At 46.9% G+C, this 21,885-nt stretch overlaps 1 protein-coding gene across 2 annotated transcripts in view; it reads left to right on the forward strand.

Moving 5' to 3' along the window:
- The window catches only part of AFAP1 (actin filament associated protein 1), a 117,420-nt gene that overhangs the window by 58,247 nt on the left and 37,288 nt on the right, over positions 1–21,885 (forward strand). Inside the window, exons 4-6 of one of the 2 annotated variants that reach the window (XM_044295904.1) lie at positions 7,086–7,194; positions 13,658–13,869; positions 16,540–16,719. In XM_044295904.1, coding sequence (XP_044151839.1) covers positions 7,086–7,194; positions 13,658–13,869; positions 16,540–16,719 — 501 coding nt within the window. The remainder of the gene's footprint in view (positions 1–7,085; positions 7,195–13,657; positions 13,870–16,539; positions 16,720–21,885) is intronic. The other variant, XM_044295913.1, reaches the window with a different exon arrangement.

Raw genomic sequence — 21,885 nt, forward strand, 5'->3', positions numbered from 1 at the left:
GGATGACACTGATGGGGGATCTGTGGATGACACTGATATGGGGGATCTGTGGATGACACTGATATGGGGGATCTGTGGATGACACTGTTATGGGGGATCTGTGGATGACACTGTTATGGGGGATCTGTGGATGACACTGTTATGGGGGATCTGTGGATGACACTGTTATGGGGGATCTGTGGATGACACTGTTATGGGGGATCTGTGGATGACACTGTTATGGGGGATCTGTGGATGACACTGTTATGGGGGATCTGTGGATGACACTGTTATGGGGGATCTGTGGATGACACTGTTATGGGGGATCTGTGGATGACACTGTTATGGGGGATCTGTGGATGACACTGTTATGGGGGATCTGTGGATGACACTGTTATGGGGGATCTGTGGATGACACTGTTATGGGGGATCTGTGGATGACACTGTTATGGGGGATCTGTGGATGACACTGTTATGGGGGATCTGTGGATGACACTGTTATGGGGGATCTGTGGATGACACTGTTATGGGGGATCTGTGGGGTGGGTTGCCCAGACGGCTAGGCCCTTCACTGTAGTTATTAACCCCATTCAGCAGTCCCCCATTCACTGAACTACTGTAAAGGCCCCCCCCTCCCCCGCTGTGATGAGGGTGTGGCTTCCTGGGGTGGGGGCTCGTGCCCCGGATCACTTCAGACTCTAGCAACGCCCCTGCTCTTGTGGTTGTAGTGTTGGTTTTCTAGTCTCCCTAAGCCTACAAGCCTGTGTGATTACATCAACAGGTTCCCTGATCCCTCCTGTCCTCTTGTCTTTTCTTTTTCCTATTGGATGAGGCCAGACTTATACAAATAGAGACAGGAATGGCCATGCCCACCACACCAAGGAGTCCTGAAGAATTTTAGTTTTATGGTGTCGTTGAGGAGGAAGGTCCTGATGTGGCTGTACCTAGATATTTTCAAATCGGCAGAACTTTAGTCAGATGGTCACTTCAGATTATTAATTCATTGGCCTTCCTTCAGTGGTTACTGAAGAGGACTGTATTATATTGAGGGTGTTCCAATAACACATGGACGCCCTCAGTCCACCAGAACAATAATCTCTGCTTGTTAGCTACCATGCATGGCATATGGTCATTTTTTTTTTTTGGGGTTGGCCAGAAATGTCCACCCTTTTCCACCTACCTATTTGTTTCTTCCTGCCTATGAAACGTGCAGTCTTCAAGCTAAAGCAAATGCGCTCAAGTCCCTTTTCAACATCTAGGTCTGTGAGGTCTCTGTAGGCAAATTATGCTGTCTTCATTAATAATGCAGCCAGGAGGAGAAAGTGTGATCCAGGGTTTCACACAAGCCTGCTGACAAGAAGCCTCCAGGAGCCAAATGGGCTATAGTTTCTGGATGAACGATGAAGAATGTAGGATGGTGGCTTAGGAGAACATAGAAGGGATTTCACCTAACCTTTCAGTTCTTGGAGGGGGAATCCTGATAATTATTTTTGGAATAACCTGAAGTTTATGTGATTGATCTTGTGACCCAAGTTTCTACAATAGTTCTGAGGCTGAGCCGGTTGGAGAGTTTGTGATTTTCCCCTGGATTTGCCTGGCTTTCATTTGTATGCATTCCTCCATGTCTACATTTGATTTGCTAAATGGGTTATATACAGTTGTTGTGGTCATTGGGTCATTGGTAGGTTTATGAAGGACATTTGACTTCCATTTGTTTCTTTTTGCCCGGAGACATCCGGACTCCAAAGCAAAATCTATTACAGGGATCCAGCTACCATGTTCTAAAAGTGTGTCTTTTAGTATGGCAGAGTGAGTTTTGGGTCTCCTTGGATAGCAGGACCGTGGTGCGAACCCTACCTCTGCACTTCGTATAACAACCTCATTTTACATGATGATCATTTTGTTCTCTAAGGAGATTAGCGGCCGTATGTGGTGTCTGGTCGTCATACTCCCCTCTCCCCATTCAGAACATATGCACACTCAGCCGAATTGAGCATGTATGAGGGGTTGGGAGGAATAGTTGTCCATTGATGGAGTGTTTGGCAAATCCCTATTAAAGGTGTAATGCCACTTTAAGATTTAAAGTTTTTTTTTTTTTCCGAGATATTTTTACCGATGACCAGTATCCGTATCTGATCGGTGAGGTTCCAACACCCGGGAGCCCCGCTGATGAGTTGTTTGAGAAGGCACCAGTGCTTGCCGTAGCGTTGCGGCCTTCTCTCCGCTTTGCCTAGGCCATGTGACGTTCATTAGTCACATGGCCTAGGCGCAGTTCAGCCCCATTGAAGTGAATGGGTTAATGTGATACGAAGCACAGCCGCTGTACAATGTATGGCGCTGTGCTTGGTGAGCTGATAGAAGGCAGCGGCACTACTGCAAATGTTGGTGGTGCCTTCGCAAACAGCTGATCAGCGGGAGTCCCAGGTGTCGGACCCCCACCGATCAGATACTGATGACCTAAAAGTCTCAGAAAACTCCTTTAAAGACACTTTCCCTTTGGAAAAAAATTAAGGGAAGATTTTTTTTTGTAGGTCATATGGACCCTGCTGCGGTGTTTTTTCATGGCTACCTTCTACTAGTGATCAGCGATGGTTACAGCAGTTGCACCTTAACTAATCAAACATTGATGGGAAATCCTAGTAATATGGGATCAATGACTTTAGGGTGATGTCTCCCTTAAAGGGAGTTGCACCAGGTTTAAAGGGGTTGTCCGGATTCAGAGCTGAACCCAGACATATCCTATTCTCCCCCCCCCCCCCCCCCCTCTGACATGTGCCGATGCTCTCCCTTGCCTTGCACTGTATCGCACAGGGCAAGGGCTTTTTTGTTTCCATTTTTCACTGCTAGGTGGAGGCTTCCACCTAGCAGTGTTCCCGGTGACATCACTGGCACTGATGGGCCGGCTTTAGCGCTGCCCTAGCCGTTTTACAGGCTAGGGCAGTGCTAAAGCCCGCCCATTAGTACCGGTGACGTCACCGGGCTCACTGCTAGGCGGAAGCCTCCACCTAGCCCGGTACGTCACCAGGTGTCTAGAAAAAGCCCTTACCCGGTGAGATGCAGCGCAGGGCAGGGGAGAGCATAGGAGCATGAAATGCGGCGATGCTCATGTCAGAGGGGCTGAGTGAGGGAAGAAGAGGATATGTCCGAGCTCTGAACCCGGACAACTGCCTTTAACAGCTATTCCTTATCCACAGGATATGGCATAACTATCTGATCCTGTGATCCCCATTCTTGGGATTGGTGAAAGTTCCAGTGGTCACTCCCATCCTGATAACGGGGGTTCCATTCCCTGGAATGACTGGAGTTGTAGGTCGAGCATGCAGGCTTCCCGTAGAGTCCCGTAGAGAATGAAGGGAGGGCCAAGGTACATGTTCCTCATTCAGTCGTGAGAACGGAACCCGCCTTTCAATATAGTTAGCGCTTATCTTGTGATAACTTTTAAATATGGCACCACCTCTTTTAAAGAGTGCATTCAGCAAAATCAACCCTATTAAACCATGTTTACTACCTGGCAGGGTTGATCCTGCCGAATAAAATGATACCTGCCTTGAGAAAATTGGTTGCAGCATTCCTGAGAAAAGATGCTTTTATTCTTCATGCAAATGCGGCTGTCAGTGCACTGGAAGGTGGGGTCTAGTCCCTCAGTGCACCTCTGCTTTGCAGTGCTGACCATGCCCTCGTCTCATCTCTAAACTGTTGTGGTCACAGGTAGCAATTATTATAGGAAGTCCGATATTGTTATGGCAGATGGATCCCAGTCTAGTTGGACGGACACTGGTGATAATCAAGCCCAAACATCCAACGTGTCCAATCCATTTTCCGTCACCTAAAGTTTTCAACCAGAAGATGAGAGTAGTAGCATAATTGTCATAGACTAAACTGAAGACCTTTTTACACAGTCGAGGATCGTACAAATGCTCATTTCCGATAATTGCCCTGTGTAAATGGTGTAGCCGATCACCCGACACTATTTCGTCAGTGGCTGCATCTTTTATATGACGCATAATTATTGTTTGCCAGGAGCACAGGTGTCTGCTGCCAGCAAACTATGAGACGGTATGGGGACGAACAATCGTATTGGCGATCATTCCTCTTCATGCAGAGGTCATCATTGCAGCATATAAATGCAGCCCGCCCCTCACATCAACAATTAAGCTATTATTGGGAATGGATGGTTCATTTCCAATAATTGCCTGTGCATCGGCCCCTGTGAAAAGGCCGTAAAGGGGATGTGACCGGATCTGTAAAGGGAAGAGTACTTACTTGCTTCCCGGGGTTGGCTCCTTCTCAAATAGGCCGGCGATGCTCCGCTGGGCTTCCTCGCTGTAAACATCTGGTTTGAAATACGCTTTACAGGTCCAGCCAAGTTGAGAGGGTTGCCAACCCCCCACCCCCTCCTCATTCTTGCACGACCCCTTTACGGCCCTCTTACAGTGCCCGATAAACGGGCAATTATCGGGAATGAATCATCCATTCCCAATAATAGCCTGATTGTTGATGTGAGGGACAGGCCTTATTTATATGCTGCAATGATGACCCCCTGCATGGAGATGAATGATCGCCATTATGATTGTTCTTCCCCATACCATTTCATCAACACCTCTGCTCCTGACAAGCAATGACTTTGTGTCACATAAAAGAGTATCGGCAGATCGTCTGCACCACCTACAAGGGGCAATTATCAGAAATGAGCATTTGTACGATCCTCCCCCTGTGTAAACAGGTAGCAGGTAAGTAAGCATCCCTTTAGAGGTGCCGCCAAGTGGGGCATTTGCCAAATCCCCCTCCCCCTATTCTTGAGCAACCCCTTTAAGCACCGATCGGCGTCTTATCAATACCAGGTATTTATCTTGGGCCCCCTTCCTACATCTGAGGTTCGTTCTGTTTCAGAAATAACAGAGTCATGTTTGTTAGATGGACTTTTCCATGACGGACCTCTCGGCAGAGGAACCTTGCTAGGCAGCTTGAAAGAACGACTCGCACAATCGTAAATGGAATCCATCTGTGTTGACATTGGCAAAACAGCGCGGCCCGGCCCTGTAGTAACCATCGGTGTAAAGGTATCCGACTCAGACACGAACCATTTGTGTTTCATTTCCTTCATTGCTCGAGTTCTGTACAGCTTCCACATGGAAGAAAACAGGGGGAGATTTACTCTAAATATTGACTTTCACATTAATTATGAAACGACTTTCCCGGTCCGTCTCTTAGCTTTCTTAGTAAGTTTTTGTGTTATGTAACGTGATCCCCCTAAGATGTTGGGAGTCTTTACCATAAGAATGCGTTTAGGGTCAGGACCTGCCGCACTAATGTTTTTTCATTTCCGTATGTGAATTCCAGAAAACAAAATTGCAAAGCGTCGCATTAAATACTGCACGGTGGTTGTAGGTAGATCATAGATATAACGTGCTCATATGTCTAAAGCATTCAGCAAAATGAGCTATGACTGAGACTAATGTTCTAGTAACTACTGATATTGTAATACCAGACGTGGCCTGTGGATGAGAGTGGCGCTATGTTTAGTCAGACTGCAAGCACTTTCATGATCGTGGGGGTCTCAGTGGTCAGACCCCCACTGATCGCATATTGCTAGCATCAATTTGTGTGCTCAGTTAATTCAATTCATCCTGCCAGACAGTGCTCAGTTTCTACAGCCTTCTAGTGCTGTTTAAATGGGTTGTTCTAAGAAGAATATTTAACTTTTTTTTTTCAACCCAGCCCCTGGATCTGAATACTTTTGTAATTGCATGTCATTAAAAATGGTGTATTCAATAAAATCTATCTGCTTAACGCCACCTGCTGCTCGTTCTTTTTCTCTGTCCACCCCCGTAACATCGATGTGGTGGTTGCACGTGCTCAGTTCCATCCACCAGTTGTATCTACTATTAGAGAGCTGAAGCAGAAAGGAAATGCCCCCTGAGCTAGATAGCAAGAGAGCTGCAGCAGAAAGGATATACCCGCTGAGCTGTGATAGGAAGAGAGCTGCAGCAGAAAAGACACACCGCTGTGATAGAGAGAGAGCTGCTGCAGAAAAGACACACCGCTGTGATAGGGAGAGAGCTGCTGCAGAAAAGACACACCGCTGTGATAGAGAGAGAGCTGCTGCAGAAAAGACACACCGCTGTGATAGGGAGAAAGCTGCAGCAGAAAAGACACACCGCTGTGATTGGGAGAGAGCTGCTGCAGAAAAGACACACAGCTGTGATAGGGAGAGAGCTGCTGCAGAAAAGACACACAGCTGTGATAGGGAGAGAGCTGCAGCAGAAAAGACACACCGCTGTGATAGGGAGAGAGCTGCTGCAGAAAAGACACACCGCTGTGATAGGGAGAGAGCTGCAGCAGAAAAGACACACTGCTGTGATAGGGGGAGAGCTGCTGCAGAAAAGACACACTGCTGTGATAGGGAGAGAGCTGCTGCAGAAAATACACACCGCTGTGGTAGGGAGAGAGCTGCTGCAGAAAAGACACACCGCTGTGATAGGGAGAGAGCTGCTGCAGAAAAGACACACAGCTGTGATAGGGAGAGAGCTGCAGCAGAAAATACACACCGCTGTGATAGGGAGAGAGCTGCTGCAGAAAATACACACCGCTGTGATAGGGAGAGAGCTGCTGCAGAAAAGACACACCACTGTGATAGGGAGAGAGCTGCTGCAGAAAGGACACACCGCTGTGATAGGGAGAGAGCTGCTGCAGAAAGGACACACCGCTGTGATAGGGAGAGAGCTGCTGCCTGCATTTTACCAAGCAGAGCACCGTCCATTGTATAGTGGTCATGCTTGGTATTGCATTCAAGTCAATGGGTCCGAGCTGTAATTAGGCCACGTAATGTACGGTGACGTCACTGGCATAGTAAGAGACCACAGCGCTCACAGAGTGTCCAGTCTCTTCTAACAGCTGATCAGCGGGCTCCTGGGAGATGGACCCTCGCAGATCTGGTATTGATGACCTATCCTATGCAGGCATCCTATAGCTGTAAAGTAGCCTACATGAAGCAGTCTGAGGTGCTAAACTTCATTGCTATAATGTAAAATGTTGTATGCAGTCTGTAGACTCTTGTAGCCTCTGCATTCACTGACATATTTTTTTAATGTTTTACATCTTTACAGCCTCCAGACAACGGACCCCCGCCTTTGCCAACATCATCGCTTCCAGAAGGGTATTATGAAGAAGCTGTGCCTCTAAGCCCTGGTAAAGCCCCTGAGTACATAACTTCCAGTGAGTTATTAATTTCTGTTAGTCCACAGCCATAGGGATTCATGTACCGCAGTCCTTTAAAGCAGTGGTGGGAAACGCGCACCCCCGGACTCCCCTCTTCCATCTGTATACTGTACAGTGTGTATATCAGGACTACTAAAGGAGCTCTTTCACTATAAATCTTTAGGACATAGCAGTGTCCCGGGGGTTTCACGCCCTGACTGTCCTAGGGGTTTCACGCCCTGACTGTCCCAGGGGTTTCACGCCCTGACTGTCCCAGGGGTTTCACGCCCTGACTGTCCCAGGGGTTTCACGCCCTGACTGTCCCAGGGGTTTCAGGCCCTGACTGTCCCAGGGGTTTCAGGCCCTGACTGTCCCAGGGGTTTCAGGCCCTGACTGTCCCAGGGGTTTCAGGCCCTGACTGTCCCAGGGGTTTCAGGCCCTGACTGTCCCAGGGGTTTCAGGCCCTGACTGTCCCAGGGGTTTCAGGCCCTGACTGTCCCAGGGGTTTCAGGCCCTGACTGTCCCAGGGGTTTCAGGCCCTGGCTGGCCCTCATGGTTTTCACGATCTGGCTGGCCCTCATGGTTTTCACGCTCTGGCTGGCCCTGGGGTTTTTAATGCTCTCACTGGCCCCGGGGTTTCACGGCAGCTGGTGAACCACACATTGAAGACCTGTTGAACTGCCACCACCCCCACCAAATTTGAGAAGTGGGGTTTTGTGACCACTGTTTACATAGGTACGGTGAACACATATGCATGGTCACTGTCAATTATAGTGGGCACACTTACTTACCTGAGCCCCCCATAGTATAGTGGGTTGACCACCGCTGCTTTAAAGCATCTTAGATGAGGTCAGCAGTTTACAGCATTTTCGAGTGTAAATCTACATAAAATGTTGAGTAACCTTGCTTTGTTAATGCTTTGCTTTATTGTTTGATTTTTCTTCAAGTAGCGATGTGTATCATAAAATTGGTAGTAAAAAAAAAAAAATTGAAGCCAAGTGTTGCAAATTTACTCAACTTTTTCTCTAGATTTAAATGGCAGAATATTTTTGACAGTGCAGACTAGATATGGAGTTAAGGGGTCAGTAACTTCATGGAAACATATCAAAAGTTATAATTGGTGGGAGCTTGAGAGTTGAGACCCCCAGCGATCCCCATGACAAGGTGAGAGAGGCATGCGCATATTTCCGAGAAAGTAATCACGAGGGGCCCGCAGACTGCGATGAAGATAGCCTCGTGCAGTGAGAGAGAATGAGAAGTGCATTCTCATCTCCCCTCGTTCAGACCCCCATAGAGAACGTTTCTTTATATGTTTCTCAGTTTTACTTGTAACATTAGAAAATATAGGATCAAAGGAAAAGGAAGGGAGCACTGGGATGTTAACAAAGAAAGGTTGTGCATTTTTTATGTTCAGTGATCGTTTAATAGACAGAGAAGTATTATAGATTATTGCAGTTTCCAGAAATTTATGTAGTAATGCCCGTCCCCCAGAAACCATGAAGTGACAGGGGAGATGCATATAGAGCCTCAGCTGTGTATATACTGCCACTGTTCCTCCACCAGTGCGATAGAGCTTTCATTACTGCCTGCTAGTTTAGTAATTACGAAATGACTCTGCTCATTGTGCCCCGATTCGTCTCAGTGTGCAGCACGAGGGATAAGCAGCCATCTTGTCCTCTAGGGTTCGCAAACGGGAGGTAAGGGTCCTGACCAGAGCAACCGAGTCCTTCTTTAGTTTAGAGCTTATTGCAATACAATGCCCCCTCATGGCCGCCTTATGGGCCTCCCACAGGGGACGGACATCCCCTACTGACTCCTCATTCAGATCGAAGTAGGACTTCAGATGTTCGCAAAGTTCCTCCTTAGTGATGGGCTGCTTGAGAAGGGAGGCATTAAGTCTCCAGTGGCATTGGCGAACATGACCCAACCAACTACTAATGTCGACCAGCACTGGGGCGTGATCAGGACCAGGTGATTTGGCCCATGTCTGCCCCCTCCAGTAACCTGAGGGTCGAGATTGTACCAAAGAAATAATCGATACGGGTGTGGGAGCTGTGTGGGGCAGAGTAAAAGGAGGACCTGTCAGTGGGGTAGGTGAGATGCCAAAGGTCATACAGGGAATATTTCCGCACCAATTTTCGAAAGTCCCTAGCTAAGCGCTGCTGTGTCACGTGCAGCGGCCTGCCCGGTAGAGCTAAGCGATCCATGGATTCTGAAAAACAGCATTAAAGTCCCCGCCCAGAAGCACCAAAGGTTCCAGAGAGTCCGCTCCCTCAACAAAAACCTTGCGGAAGATTCCACCGAGAAAGCGGATCTGCAAAGTATTTGGGGCATAAATGTTACATAAAGTAATGGGTTTATCTGCCAAATGACCACCGAGAACAATCTAACGCCCCTGGGGGTCCAGAATTGAGGATTAGATACTGAGAGGACACTTCGCAGATATCAAGATGGCGACCCCTGCCCTCCCACGGCAATGGGTAGCCGAGTAAGCAATAGGGTACAAGTGAGAGGCAAAACGGAAGGAGGAGTCGCCATCAAAGTGTGTTTCCTGTAGGAACACAACATCCGCTTTAAGGGATTTCAGTTCCAGGAGCAAGAGTTTTCTCTTGGCATTGGAGTTGAGCCCCTTGACATTGAAAGTTACGCACCGCACCATGAGGGTATGTGATGGTATATATTATATGCGAGATACAGCTCACCAAGGGACTCCGTTTGCGTCAGTGGTGTCACACTAACGGAGCTACGGACCACAGGCAAGACTGAGGTATATGATCCCCACAGACGAGGAGGTTCAGGCACCTACAATAGGAGAAAAACACAAGAAGGGGGGGGAAGGAGACAGGACGAGACAACACAAAGTCAGACAAATCAGGAACAGTAAATAACTATTCCCAGGGATGAAATCCCTGCCAGGGGAAAACAAAAATCCCCTCAAGGGGTAAGAGTGTCGGAGACCAGCGGGTCGAGGCCGGCCAAAGAGCAAATCACTGAAAACGTATAAAATAAACAAGCAACTATAAGGGCCCCACGGAGAGCCCGCACCGTAAGGGAGCAAAAAAGTAGTCCGCAACTGGCTAAACAATACTAATAGACGACCCATATGATGATCGATCAGAGTCCAACGTCCCTGTGAACCTGAAGGGGTTAAGAACAAGGCTCAGGATGGCCAATTCGTCCAGGCCAGGAGCGGTCAGGCAGGCGGACGTTGCCCCGGTGACAGAGGAGACCGTGGAGAAGAGGATGCACTTGAGCCAGGCCTTCTTTTCCTGGTTACAGATGACCAAGTGCGTGGTGGCGGAGGCGCTGGGGACTCAAATTCCCAATCAGGGATGTCGGGTACAGGAATTCCCAGCGATTTGCAAAAAGGGTGGAGATCCGTGAAAGAACGGAGAGTCTCTGTTCTTCCCTGATAACGGGCTACCAGGGCAAATGGGAATCCCCAGTGATAGGCAATCTGGCGGTTCCTGAGTGATGCAAGAAGAGGTTGAAGGTGTCTCCTTTTCTGGAGCGTAAACCAGGATAGGTCAGGAAACAACTCTACAGGAGCGCCGTTAAAATCAAAGTTGCGCAGGGATCGTGCTTTAGCCATGATGGTTTCTTTAAGGGCGAAGTCATGGACACCACAGATTACGTCCCTGGGATGAGCCGCAGACCCCTTGGGCTTGAGTGCCTTGTGCGCCCTGTCCAGCTTGATCCTATGCGAGGGTGGGTGCCCCAAGATCATATTAAATATGGCTTCCAGTGTGGCAAAGAGGTCTTTTTCTCCAGATGCTTGTGGAAGGCCACGTACCCGGATATTATTTCGACGACCCCGGTTATGCAGGTCCTCCAGATGCCGTTTCATGCCCCTAAGCACAGCTGTTTGGGCAGTGATAGATTCATGAAGAGCAGAAATGTACTGCCTGGTGTCATCATGGGCATTTTCTAGAGAGTCCACCCTGTCAACCACGTGTTTGATATCAGTGCGAACCGCTGCAATCTCAACCCTGCAGGCTTCTGTAACTTCAGAGATAAGAGCCCGAAAGTCCTCCTTTGTAGGCAAATGGCTAAAGTAACTCGCCCAAGGTCTGGGGGCTCAGATGGGGCTGGTGGGCCCATAACAGCGAGTGGTGGAGGGCTTGGTGATCTGGCCCATATGTCAGAGGAGAGCTGCTATCCCCCTGATCCAGTACAGGGGGGGGGGGTGGAGGAGACTTGCCAGGCCAGGGTTCTTGCAAAGGGGCCCAAGTAAGGCTAGGTGTGGGGGCCACAGGGGTAATCACAGGGGTAAGCATCTTTTCCCGAACCATAATAGGAGTCCCGGTACCTGTGTGCACTGCCTCTCCACGAGGGATGAATCCAGGAGCCGCCATGACAGGGTCCATGCTTCAAGCAGCGACTGGCAGATACTCCAAGGCAGCAGGGGAAAGCTCCAGAGCCGATACTCCACACGGAGGGCCACAGGTGAGGCTCCGATCCCCTGGGGAGAGCCAGCAGATGTTCTCTGCGCTCACTGTCCGGAGCGCGGTAATCGGGTGGAGGAAGGGAGGAATGGCGGGAGGCCCTCTGTGCCCTGGTGTTGCATGGTGGGACCGCCGATCAAGACGCTCAATCCCAGCACTGCTCAAGGGTCCTGGCAGGTGAGGGGGACCGAGGAGGGAGAGGGGTTCTCCTGGGTGCCGATTTTTTTCCCCCATATAGGCTGGTACTGGAGCGCTGCAGGCCAGATAGTTGCGGTGTGGGCAGGAGCCGGTCTTTCAAGCGGCCATCTCCAGCGGTGTCCGGACACGGCCCCTCTGTTTCTGTATCTATCTCTGTATCTATCTATCTATCTATCATACAATTTTCTTTAAAAAAAAAATAACAAAAAAAAACGTATAATAACATTTATAGAAGACTTGTCTCCCCTTTCTGTTTTAGTAACTACTTGCATTCCTCATGAAATAATGATTTTGAAGCATCTTTTCATACAATTCCGTGTTGTGTCATTCCTCTTTTATTCCTACTGTAATTTAATAAATGAATTGGCAGAAGCCTGCAATAAAGGTCTGATACCATCTAACCAGTGCTTCCAGTGTCAGACTGTGCAGAGACACACACCCAGCCGGACCTCTAATGCAGACTGCTGGCTATTCATTCGTAATCTACTGGTAGGAATAATAGAGGAGTGGTACAACATAAGTTATATGAAGAGACGCTCCAGAATTGTAATTACATGGGGGTTGCAAGTAGTTACTAAAACAGACATGACAGGAGGGGTGATGGGTCCTCTTTAAATAAGGCTATTTTCTGATTATACATTTCCATTAAATGTAGCTTTTGCATTCACTGGGAAAAAAAGTATATTTTTTATTGTTTTTGGTAATAACTGCGGCTAAGAACTGTAATCTGTATTATTAGTCATGAAGAGATACCCTGGGTTAGTGCCGGCAGCTATCAGCAGCCTTTTGACCCCTCTTCTTGACAGCGTTAATGCAGTCCAGGCTTTGGAAAGGCTATTCCCTTCTTGCTGCAATTTTCTTTGGCGGCTTTCCTAAGATTCCCCTGGGACCTAAGAGGAGGAACGTACACACAGCTTGTTCTGCTACAGCAGGGACTGTCACGTCTGTGGCCAAAATCCCCCCTCCCCGCTGATCTAAATGGAGGCCCGTCCTGTGTTGTTGTTGACGCAGTTACAAAACCACGTATCCGCAAATGTAGGAAAAACGTATAGGACGGCGAAATGATTCAATTTTGCGGTCTGTGGTCCTCCACGAGCCAAAATATTGGGTCATTCCTTGCAGAACACAAATCAGGAAACAGGATTGTTTCTTCTCTGCGGGGATAGAACATTCTTCACAGTTTGGTACCGGCGTGGACTTCATGTTTGATCTCTGGGGTTAGTTAGAGGATGGAGCTGGAGGATTTCCATGTGGTGATATTGCTTGTTAGATCAACATGAAAATGATTTATTTACACAAGCAGCCAAGACTATCCTCAGCTGAAGGCTTGGATCGCTGCGTCGGCCTCATTTGACTGTTTTCTAACATTATAAAAAAATAATAATAATCAGTTCCCATCTGAACATGAACGCACTTGGGGGTCTGTACGTGATCCAACGCTGGATAAATATTGGACAATATCAAGACCCCCCAACATGTAACCTCTGGTTTTCACGCATTCATGTGATATTCCAACTCGTAAAACATTTCATAATACCCCTATGTTGAAACATTTGAAAGGCTTGGGGTCATAAACTTTTTTATCAGAGCATGTAAATGTCATAGAGGGGAGTCTTTCACTTAGGAACCCCCTCTATAAGCTGTTGCTCCTGCTCTGGAGGACTCGGCGCAGCCATGCATTACACAATTGCCTATTCATTTGAATGCTGGTCATGTAATACCACGTTTCTCCTGTAGTGGCTGCTGCAGGAGAAATGTGATCGTCTGCTGCTTCCTCCGATTCCCAGGGATCTCTGTGTTCATATATTTATTTTGTTTAATATCTTCTTCTTCTTAAGATTATGACTCTGATGCGATGAGCAGCTCATATGAGTCTTACGATGAAGAAGATGAAGATGGGAAAGGACAGAAAAAGAGACTACAGTGGCCGTCTGAAGAAGCCTCCATGGACCTTGTCAAAGATGCCAAGATCTGTGCATTCCTCCTGCGGAAGAAAAGATTTGGGCAGTGGACTAAACTTTTATGTGTCGTTAAGGAAAATAAATTAATGGTAAGATTTAACTGGATATAAACGAAAGGGTGTTCCCGACCCGTCCAACACCCCGCACTCTCACTGATCAGCTGTTCTGCAGTACTTGCTGTGCTGGAACTCCACAGCTCCATCCATTGTGCAGTGGACAGAGCTGGTTACTGCAGCACTGCTCCCATTCACTGGGAGAATTGCTGCATTAACCAGCTCATCTACTGCCCAACAGACGGAGCTATGTAGCTCCAGCATCAGGTTCCCGCGTGGGGTGTGGGGTGTCAGGGGTTTGACACCTTTGAATCCCACTTTACAGTTATTCAACTAATTTCTGTAGAAAAAGCTGAGTTACTTAGTGAATGCATTACATTACTTGCACTGATTCTGAGTTACAGCCTGTATTACTCTCCAGAGCTGCATTCACAATTCTGCTGATTGTCATGGGAAACGGTCGACAAGGTTGTTGACAGATACTCTCCTAACAGCTCTGCTTTGATGCTCCAATGTCCTAACAGCTGCCCTGCATTCTAGGACAGTTATGGCAGCCTTAGACTCTGTTCATACTGGCATCATGGTTTACGTTTTCACAGCATCTATGTTCAATGAGTTATAATTAGGGGTGCACCGAAATTCCGGCGGCCGAAAATGGGCCTAATCCATTTCGGCCGATATTGGTACATATCGGCAGAAAATATGGTTGGTTATATACGTTCGGGTGGCCGGCCTCATGCTGTGCCTCCTAAACGCTTGCCGCTCTAAAGAATCTCCGGCTCAGTGCTGCGCAGCCTGCTGTGTCTGCTCTGTGCTACTGCTGTTGTTAGTGTAGCGTGGCCGAGCTCTGTTCGTTCCGCGGTACAGGAGCTTTTGTTTCCTGTACCCGGCCGGACTGACAGGAAGTGCTCACTTAGTGTGCACTTCCTTTCAGTCCGGCCGGGTACAAGAAAGAAATGCTCCTGTACCGCGGACCGAACAGAGCTCGGCCACGCTACACAGGCTACACTAGAGGTGACAAGGGAGGGGGAGGGAGGGGGGGTGTAAAATGAGAGTGACAAGGGGGGTGTAAAATGAGAGTGACAAGGGGGGTGTAAAATGAGAGTGACAAGGGGGGGGGGGTGTAAAATGAGAGTGACAAGGGAGGGGGGTAGAATGAGAGTGACAAGGGAGGGGGGGGGAGTAGAATGAGAGTGACAAGGGGGGGTAGAATGATAGTGACAAGGGAGGGGGTAGAAAAAGAATTATTAATAAAATCATTTAAAAAAAAAAGTATTTTAAAAGTATTTGGGCAAAAAGGCAGTTTCGGTTTTCGGTCAAGGGCATCCTGAATTTTCGGTTTCGGACCAGAATTTTCATTTTGGTGCACCCCTAGTTATAATCTATGTTTATCTGCCTGTTGGACTGATAATGATCAATTTTTTTTATTTATTTTTTTACTCCCCTTTTGACTTATAATAGTTTAATTTCCAACAGGTACATTGGTCAAGGTATGTTCAGCCACTGAACAAGCAGGAATCAACAGCATATTTGAGCTCAGACCCCCAAATTGCTGTAAATTGTAGAGCAGTGCTCATGGCTTAATACCGTATTCCAGCTAAAAGCATGTATCCTCTATCTACTAGATTATAAGTACGAGATTGGTGGGGGTACGACCACTGACGACCCCATTATTTCTAGAAGGGGGTTTCCACTATTGCCCCTCAGCTGCATGACTGAGGAGTGTGAATGGAGGGGCTGTTTCTGCCACTGCTATAGACCTCAATAAGGGGTTTATCTACAGCAAAGATCTTCAGCTGAATCTCTGTAGGAATGGAGTTCATGAGGAGACATGAAGTACAGAGAGAACGGACAAGACAGAATGTGGTAATGGAGACTGCATATAAGAGCTGCTGCTCATTACTACATCCCCAATTCCTCTCTGTACTTCATGTCTCCTCATGACTCCATTCCTACAGAGATTCAGCTGAAGATCTTATCAGCTGTATTCAGGCTCATAATCCCTGAGAAGCAGAGCAGAGAGGAGGATGAGGCAGCTCTGTAGCTCAGTGTTGTGAAGTAACTTGTCCTCCTGTGTGATTAGGACAACCATTTTTTTAGACAAAACAAACTATTATAATTAATGAAAGGTATTTTATTATATTTATAATAGACTAATATTTAAGTATTTTCATTTTCTTAATTCCTGGAGAACCCTTTTAATGTAATAAAGTCAAATTTCCACCCTCATTCCTCAAACACAATAGTTGGAGTGCTGCGTCTCCTTAAAGAGCCCAGCTATATATGAAGTCTCCATTACCACATTCTGTCTTGTCCGTTCTCTCTGTACTTCATGTCTCCTCATGAACTCCATTCCTACAGAGAGTCATCTGAAGATCTTATTAGCTGTATTCAGGATCATAGTCCCTGACAAGCAGAGCAGAGAGGAGGATGAGGAAGCTCTTTAGCTCAGTGTTCTGAAGTAACTTGTCCTGCTGTGTGATTAGGACGGGATTTGTATGTACGAATAGGACGGCGGCCATTTTATTTCTCCTCATGATGGCTCCTCAGACAAAAATTATAACTAATGAAAGGTATTTGGGAATATGTTTATAATAAAGTAATATTTAAATATTTTCATTTTCTTACTTTACGTTGAACCCCTTTAAGGAAAGTGAGTCTATCCGACTGGAGTGACTGATCCATTTCATCTTCTCTCTTAATTAGTGCTACAAATCTTCCAAGGATCAGCAACCTCAGATGGAGTTACCCTTGAACGGCTGCTCAGTCTCCTATGTCCCGAAAGATGGGAAGAAGAAGAAGCATGAACTGAAGATTATTCACCAGGGGACAGATGCTCTGGTTCTCGCCGTCCAAAGTGAGGAACAGGCCGAACAGTGGCTGAAGGTAACCAGATCTCTTCTGTGTTGTCTCGCTGCTGATGTGGACTGTTTGGAGTTTTCCTGCAATACTATGTCAGTTAAACTGTAGATGATGATGTCGGTCTTATGTTGTCACCTTAAATCAAAGGGTTATTCCCATCACAGTCAGACCCTCACCAATCAGAAAGTGATGGGGATAACCCTCTAAATTCCTTCTTTCATGGTCCTACAGTGTAATGCAATTGTCTCCCAGAGGGTAGAAGATAAGAGCATCTTTTTAATATTTCCTATCCCAATTGTGTAGAAATCCGGTGTCTACGAGCAGCCTGTGCCCACCCCTACCTTCCATTGGATCCAATGGTTTAGAATAAGCATCTCTACACGTAGAATAATACTGTCCTGTACCTGTCACAGCCCCTCAGAATTGGGACGAGATTTGTATTGGAAAGTTGCACCTTAATACACAATTTACGGAATATTAAAAAAGTAAATGCACTTTCCAAAAGTCATAGGGACATATGAAAGATTTTGATTTTTGGTGGGTGCTGAGACCCTCGCCGATCGCTGTGACGAGGATTCAGATGCGTTCAGGAAAGCTTTACTTGATTCACATATTTATCATAAAAAAAAAAACATTCTAGAGAATTTTCCCCTGGAAATGTTTGGTTGCTACCATTTCCTTTTTCTGTTGGGAGTGCCCCTATACAGTCTGAAACTGGTACACCCTATTGGCAAAGAGAATGGTAATACACAGCTGTTAAAAGGGTTTTCCGAGATTTTTTTAACTGATGTATCTGATTAGTCGGGGTCTGACACCCGGGACCCCCACCGATCAGCAGTTTGAGAAGACACCGGTGCTCACAGTAGCGCCTCAACCTTCTCGCAGTTTTGCCTAGGCCAGTGATGTCACAGTCATCGGTCACATGGCCTAGGCGCAGCTCAGATCCATTGACGTGAATGGGGCTGATCTGCGATACCAAGCACGTGCACTGTACAATGTACTCTGCGCGGAGGCTGTGGCGCTTTCAAACAGCTGATCGGGGGTTCCATGTGTCAGACCACCACCGATCAGATAGTGATGACCTAGCCAGAGGATAGGTCATCAGTATAAAACTCCCAGAAAACCCCTTTAACTAACCAAAAAAAAAATAAAAAAATGTTGGAAAACCCTTTTAATGTAAGTAGTTCACACTACCCAGAAGAATTACAGGGCAACCTGATTTAGCTTCCCTTCCTTCATGGGCCCTATTGCAATTGCCTTTGCCTCTTCTATGGCACTGCATTTTAGATAAACATTTCCAGGGAATTTTGGGAACTTGGGTTGCAATCTTTCTCCTTTGTAACCGATCACATTCAGCTGTTCTCTCATTTCCATGCTACATGATGATGGGGGTTGCAGCACTACAGCTGTTCCTTTATGTTTCCCTATCAACGCCTCGTCCAAAATTCCAGTTTTACGCTTTTTCATGTTTTTCGGAAAATGCTAATGTAACATCTGACTATTCCCCCCCCCCCCCCCCCCTCTTTTTGCTTTTTGGAGCGCCAGATCTGTTTCATGTAATATTTTCAAGTCACATTTCCAACTACTACACATTCATGCGTGAAATCTCCTCCTGAGCTCCATTCGGAAGACGCTCTGCTTTTTTTTCATAAACTGCAGCAAGTTCACCGAACACAAAGTATAACATTATGTAGCAGTCAGAGCTGGCCAAAGGAAATCATTGTGCCGCTAAGCCCCAGATTTCTTTTTGGAAGAAAACGGATTTCGCTGCTGCACATTGTGATTGCTGTTGGCGTTTTCCCCGATGAGGTGCGAATTCTTACACTGCTTCCTTCGCCCGTCAAGCTCACAATCAAGAATGAGTCCTTTGTCATTCAGATATAACTTTTTACGTGTATGTTCCTCTTCTTTACAATATTTCACTGCTGTTAGAGCAGCAGTTTATACTGCAGAGCTGCTCTTCCTAGTAGACCATTTTTACCTGTATAGGCAGACACTCTCCCCTTCGTTCAAGACTCCATGTCTGTCAGTCCAAGGGCTCTCACGCAGTCTGTCTATTCCGTATTTTTTTTTGCGGACTGTATGTGGAACCATTCGTTTCAGTGGGTCCACAAAAAAAAAAAAAAACGGAAGTCACTCGATAAGCATTCCGTTTCCGTCTGTCCGTTCTCCAAAAAAATAGAACATGTCCTATTATTGTCTGCATTACGGACAAGGATAGTACTGTTCTATTAGGGGGCAGCTGTTCTGTTCAGTGCACGCGGATGTCATCCGTATTATTTGCTGATCCGTGTTTTGCAGACCACAAAATACATACGTCGTGTGTATGAGCCGTCATGTGTATGGGTAAGGCTACATGGTGATACTGGTTAGCGGTGATCCCATAGAAATGAATAGCATTGCTGTGCAAGTCGCCAAAAAATCCAACACTGTTCATTTCTTTGGGATCACGGCTACTCTGGGATCCTGGCTGCGACCAGTGTCGCCATGTAGCTGTACCCTATCACTCCCATAGCCACTTCTGTGCCTGCCTTGATTTGGAAAATTCTATTGATTTGAATATATGAACACTTCCGCTTCTCTGTAGCGGGAGCCACTCGTTCCAGCATCTCCCAGCTTGGGACCCTATCCTCCTCTTTGACACCCATATGACCTAATAGGAAGATCTAAAAGACAAAAAAAGTGGAAACGCTGGATAGATGTCAGTGCCCTTTGCCTATCGTGGGTGGCATTATCGTCTGCTCTCCCATACGACTCTCACATGGCCCCAGCTGAACCGAGAAAAGACAGTCGTAACGTGTGCCCTCAGCAGCAGAGAGGTGCAGGTTGATCACTCAGCCATATGTGATTGGGTGGCTCTAAGAGATAGGATTAGATAACATATGTCACGGACGTTCCCGCGAAAGGTGGCAGGAGATCGGTGAGACTGGCAACACGTGGTTTGATTTCACATGTTTTCCTTTTGGATCAAATGACGTTTGTGTCGTTTCTGGTGCTTCCCACACCTTCTGTCCCCAGGTGTGGTTATTAGGGTCATTTAACCTTCTCTATTTATTATTGCTTCTACCACAATGCTGTGAGGTTTATAGCTTCTGTTTGGACCTTTGGATAGATTGTGGCTGGATCTCGGCTGAGTTCCTGGTGCTTCCATTGCTCCTTTGAAGTTAAGTCTTTCCTTTCCCTTTTGTATTAAGTTGGGGTTCTGTGTGTGGCATTTCCCTATTGTTTGTATTAGGCCTGAAGGAGACTCCTGTTCGTCCTTCCTTTTGGAGTAACAGGTAGTCTTGTCCCTGCCATTAGTACCAGGGTCTTATAGGGCTTGATAGAATTCTAGGTATTCCTGTGTATGAACTCACCTAACTTTGGGGTCTGTTCATACTGGTAGTCAGTATGCTTGAAAAAGGCTAACACACAGCCGAAACGTTGCATCTGGAATAAATTCCACTTTTTGCACCTTTTGGACGTGCTGTCTCCATTTTTTTATTTTTCTGGATACCTACATACTGGTAGTCAGTCAGGATTTTGGTTAGGGTTTTCACTTGGAGGTGTCCATTTTCGTTCCCTAGTTCTCAGGCCTGATTCCCTATTCCCCCCTTCCCTCTTATGCTCTGTGTGGTGTTTTCCTCCCACACTGAAGCGTGACAACATAGTGGGAACCACCGTCACCCTAGGGCAGGGATGCTCATCCTGCGGCCCTCCAGCTGTTGTAAAACTTAGGAGAAACCTCAGCCGTCTGTCGAAACCCACTCTTGGTATTTCTCTTTGCGGTTAGGTGAATCCAGCAGTTGTTAGTGTGCGTCACTTGTTGGCAGTGCGGTTGCTGCACGTGGTCCCGCTTGTTTGGATCCAAATATACCAATTTTCCGGGCTAGGTTTCAGATCGGCTCCGTTGGATACACTGGTTTAGAGTAGTCCTTAAGTGGATTAGATGCGGTGCACTCGCATGAAGTTGGGGGGTCTGATTGGTTACCATGGCATCCAGGACACTACTGAAGCCCTGGCTGCCATGGTAATCTCCCTGCTGCTGTTTGCACAGGGTAGCAGGGAGACTGTGAAGTCCTATTGCTCTATTAGCGGTAATAGGACAAGGGTTCTAGCCCCTAAAGAGGAAAATTGTTATTAAATAAAACGTTTTAAAAGAAAAGTTTAACCCCCCCCCCCCCCTGAAATATAGAATATATCGCGATATATATCGCATATCGCACATTCCTAAAATTATATTGCAATATAGATTTTAGGCCATATCGCCCGCCCTTAAGCATGGAAACGGGCAGTGTATATATAATGTGACGGAAAAATGAATCCAGCCAGCAAACGAGACAATATGGAGAAGTGTCTTGTATTAACTTTCTCTACAAGACAAATGCGATTTTCTGAAGTGAGAACAACCCCTTTAGTTGAATTATAGGGCTAGGACTACACAGTGTCATGTGTCGTGCAACAGCAAGACCCCAAAAAATTGCGTGCCCCAAACCCATTTGTGCCACTTATCTGCCACTTGCTGTCGTGGGACTATTTTAGAGCTGTGATTTGGCTGTAAAAACGAAAAAACAACTCAACTTGCATTCTTGTCTATGATGGAAAAGTCGCGTCTGAATTGCAACCGAAAATCCAACAGCATTGTGTCACAGGAGGTCACGTGTCTCCATCGACCGTCATCACACATCACATGCCGCCGGGTGGCCCCAGCCTAATAGCCAGTAAGTGATAGGAGGACAGAACATTATACACAGTGGATGAAGGAGCCATATTCAGGAGCAAAGAGAAGGCCACATCTGAGGTGAGCGTTAGTCTAGACAGCAAAACCACATTAATGGCCTGAGGGCTGCGTACAGGAAACGGCACGGTGGAATCCCTGTCATTTCAAGCCCTTCCTTAAGAAGCAAACACAATAACTATTAATTAGAATGAAGCTGCTTGACCAAGGAAAGGGTCACGACAGGACGAAGGCTGTCTGAGGCCAAATTCTTCTCCTTGCTCAGACACAGTGTATCGGTATACAGCATGTACGGTTTTATATATATATGGCACTTGACATGTGGAACCAGGCCCTTTACACTCCTTGTCAGGGGAGTAACTATAGGGCTGCAGAGATTGCGTCTAAAGGTGGCCATTCCTTCCGTCTTCCAATATATATGCATGCTCGGCGGATGCAACACATGATCAGGACTGTATTTTCTGGTGACTTTT

The sequence above is a fragment of the Bufo gargarizans genome, chromosome 1, assembly GCF_014858855.1.
Source record: "Bufo gargarizans isolate SCDJY-AF-19 chromosome 1, ASM1485885v1, whole genome shotgun sequence".
In the NCBI taxonomy this organism is placed as follows: domain Eukaryota; kingdom Metazoa; phylum Chordata; class Amphibia; order Anura; family Bufonidae; genus Bufo; species Bufo gargarizans.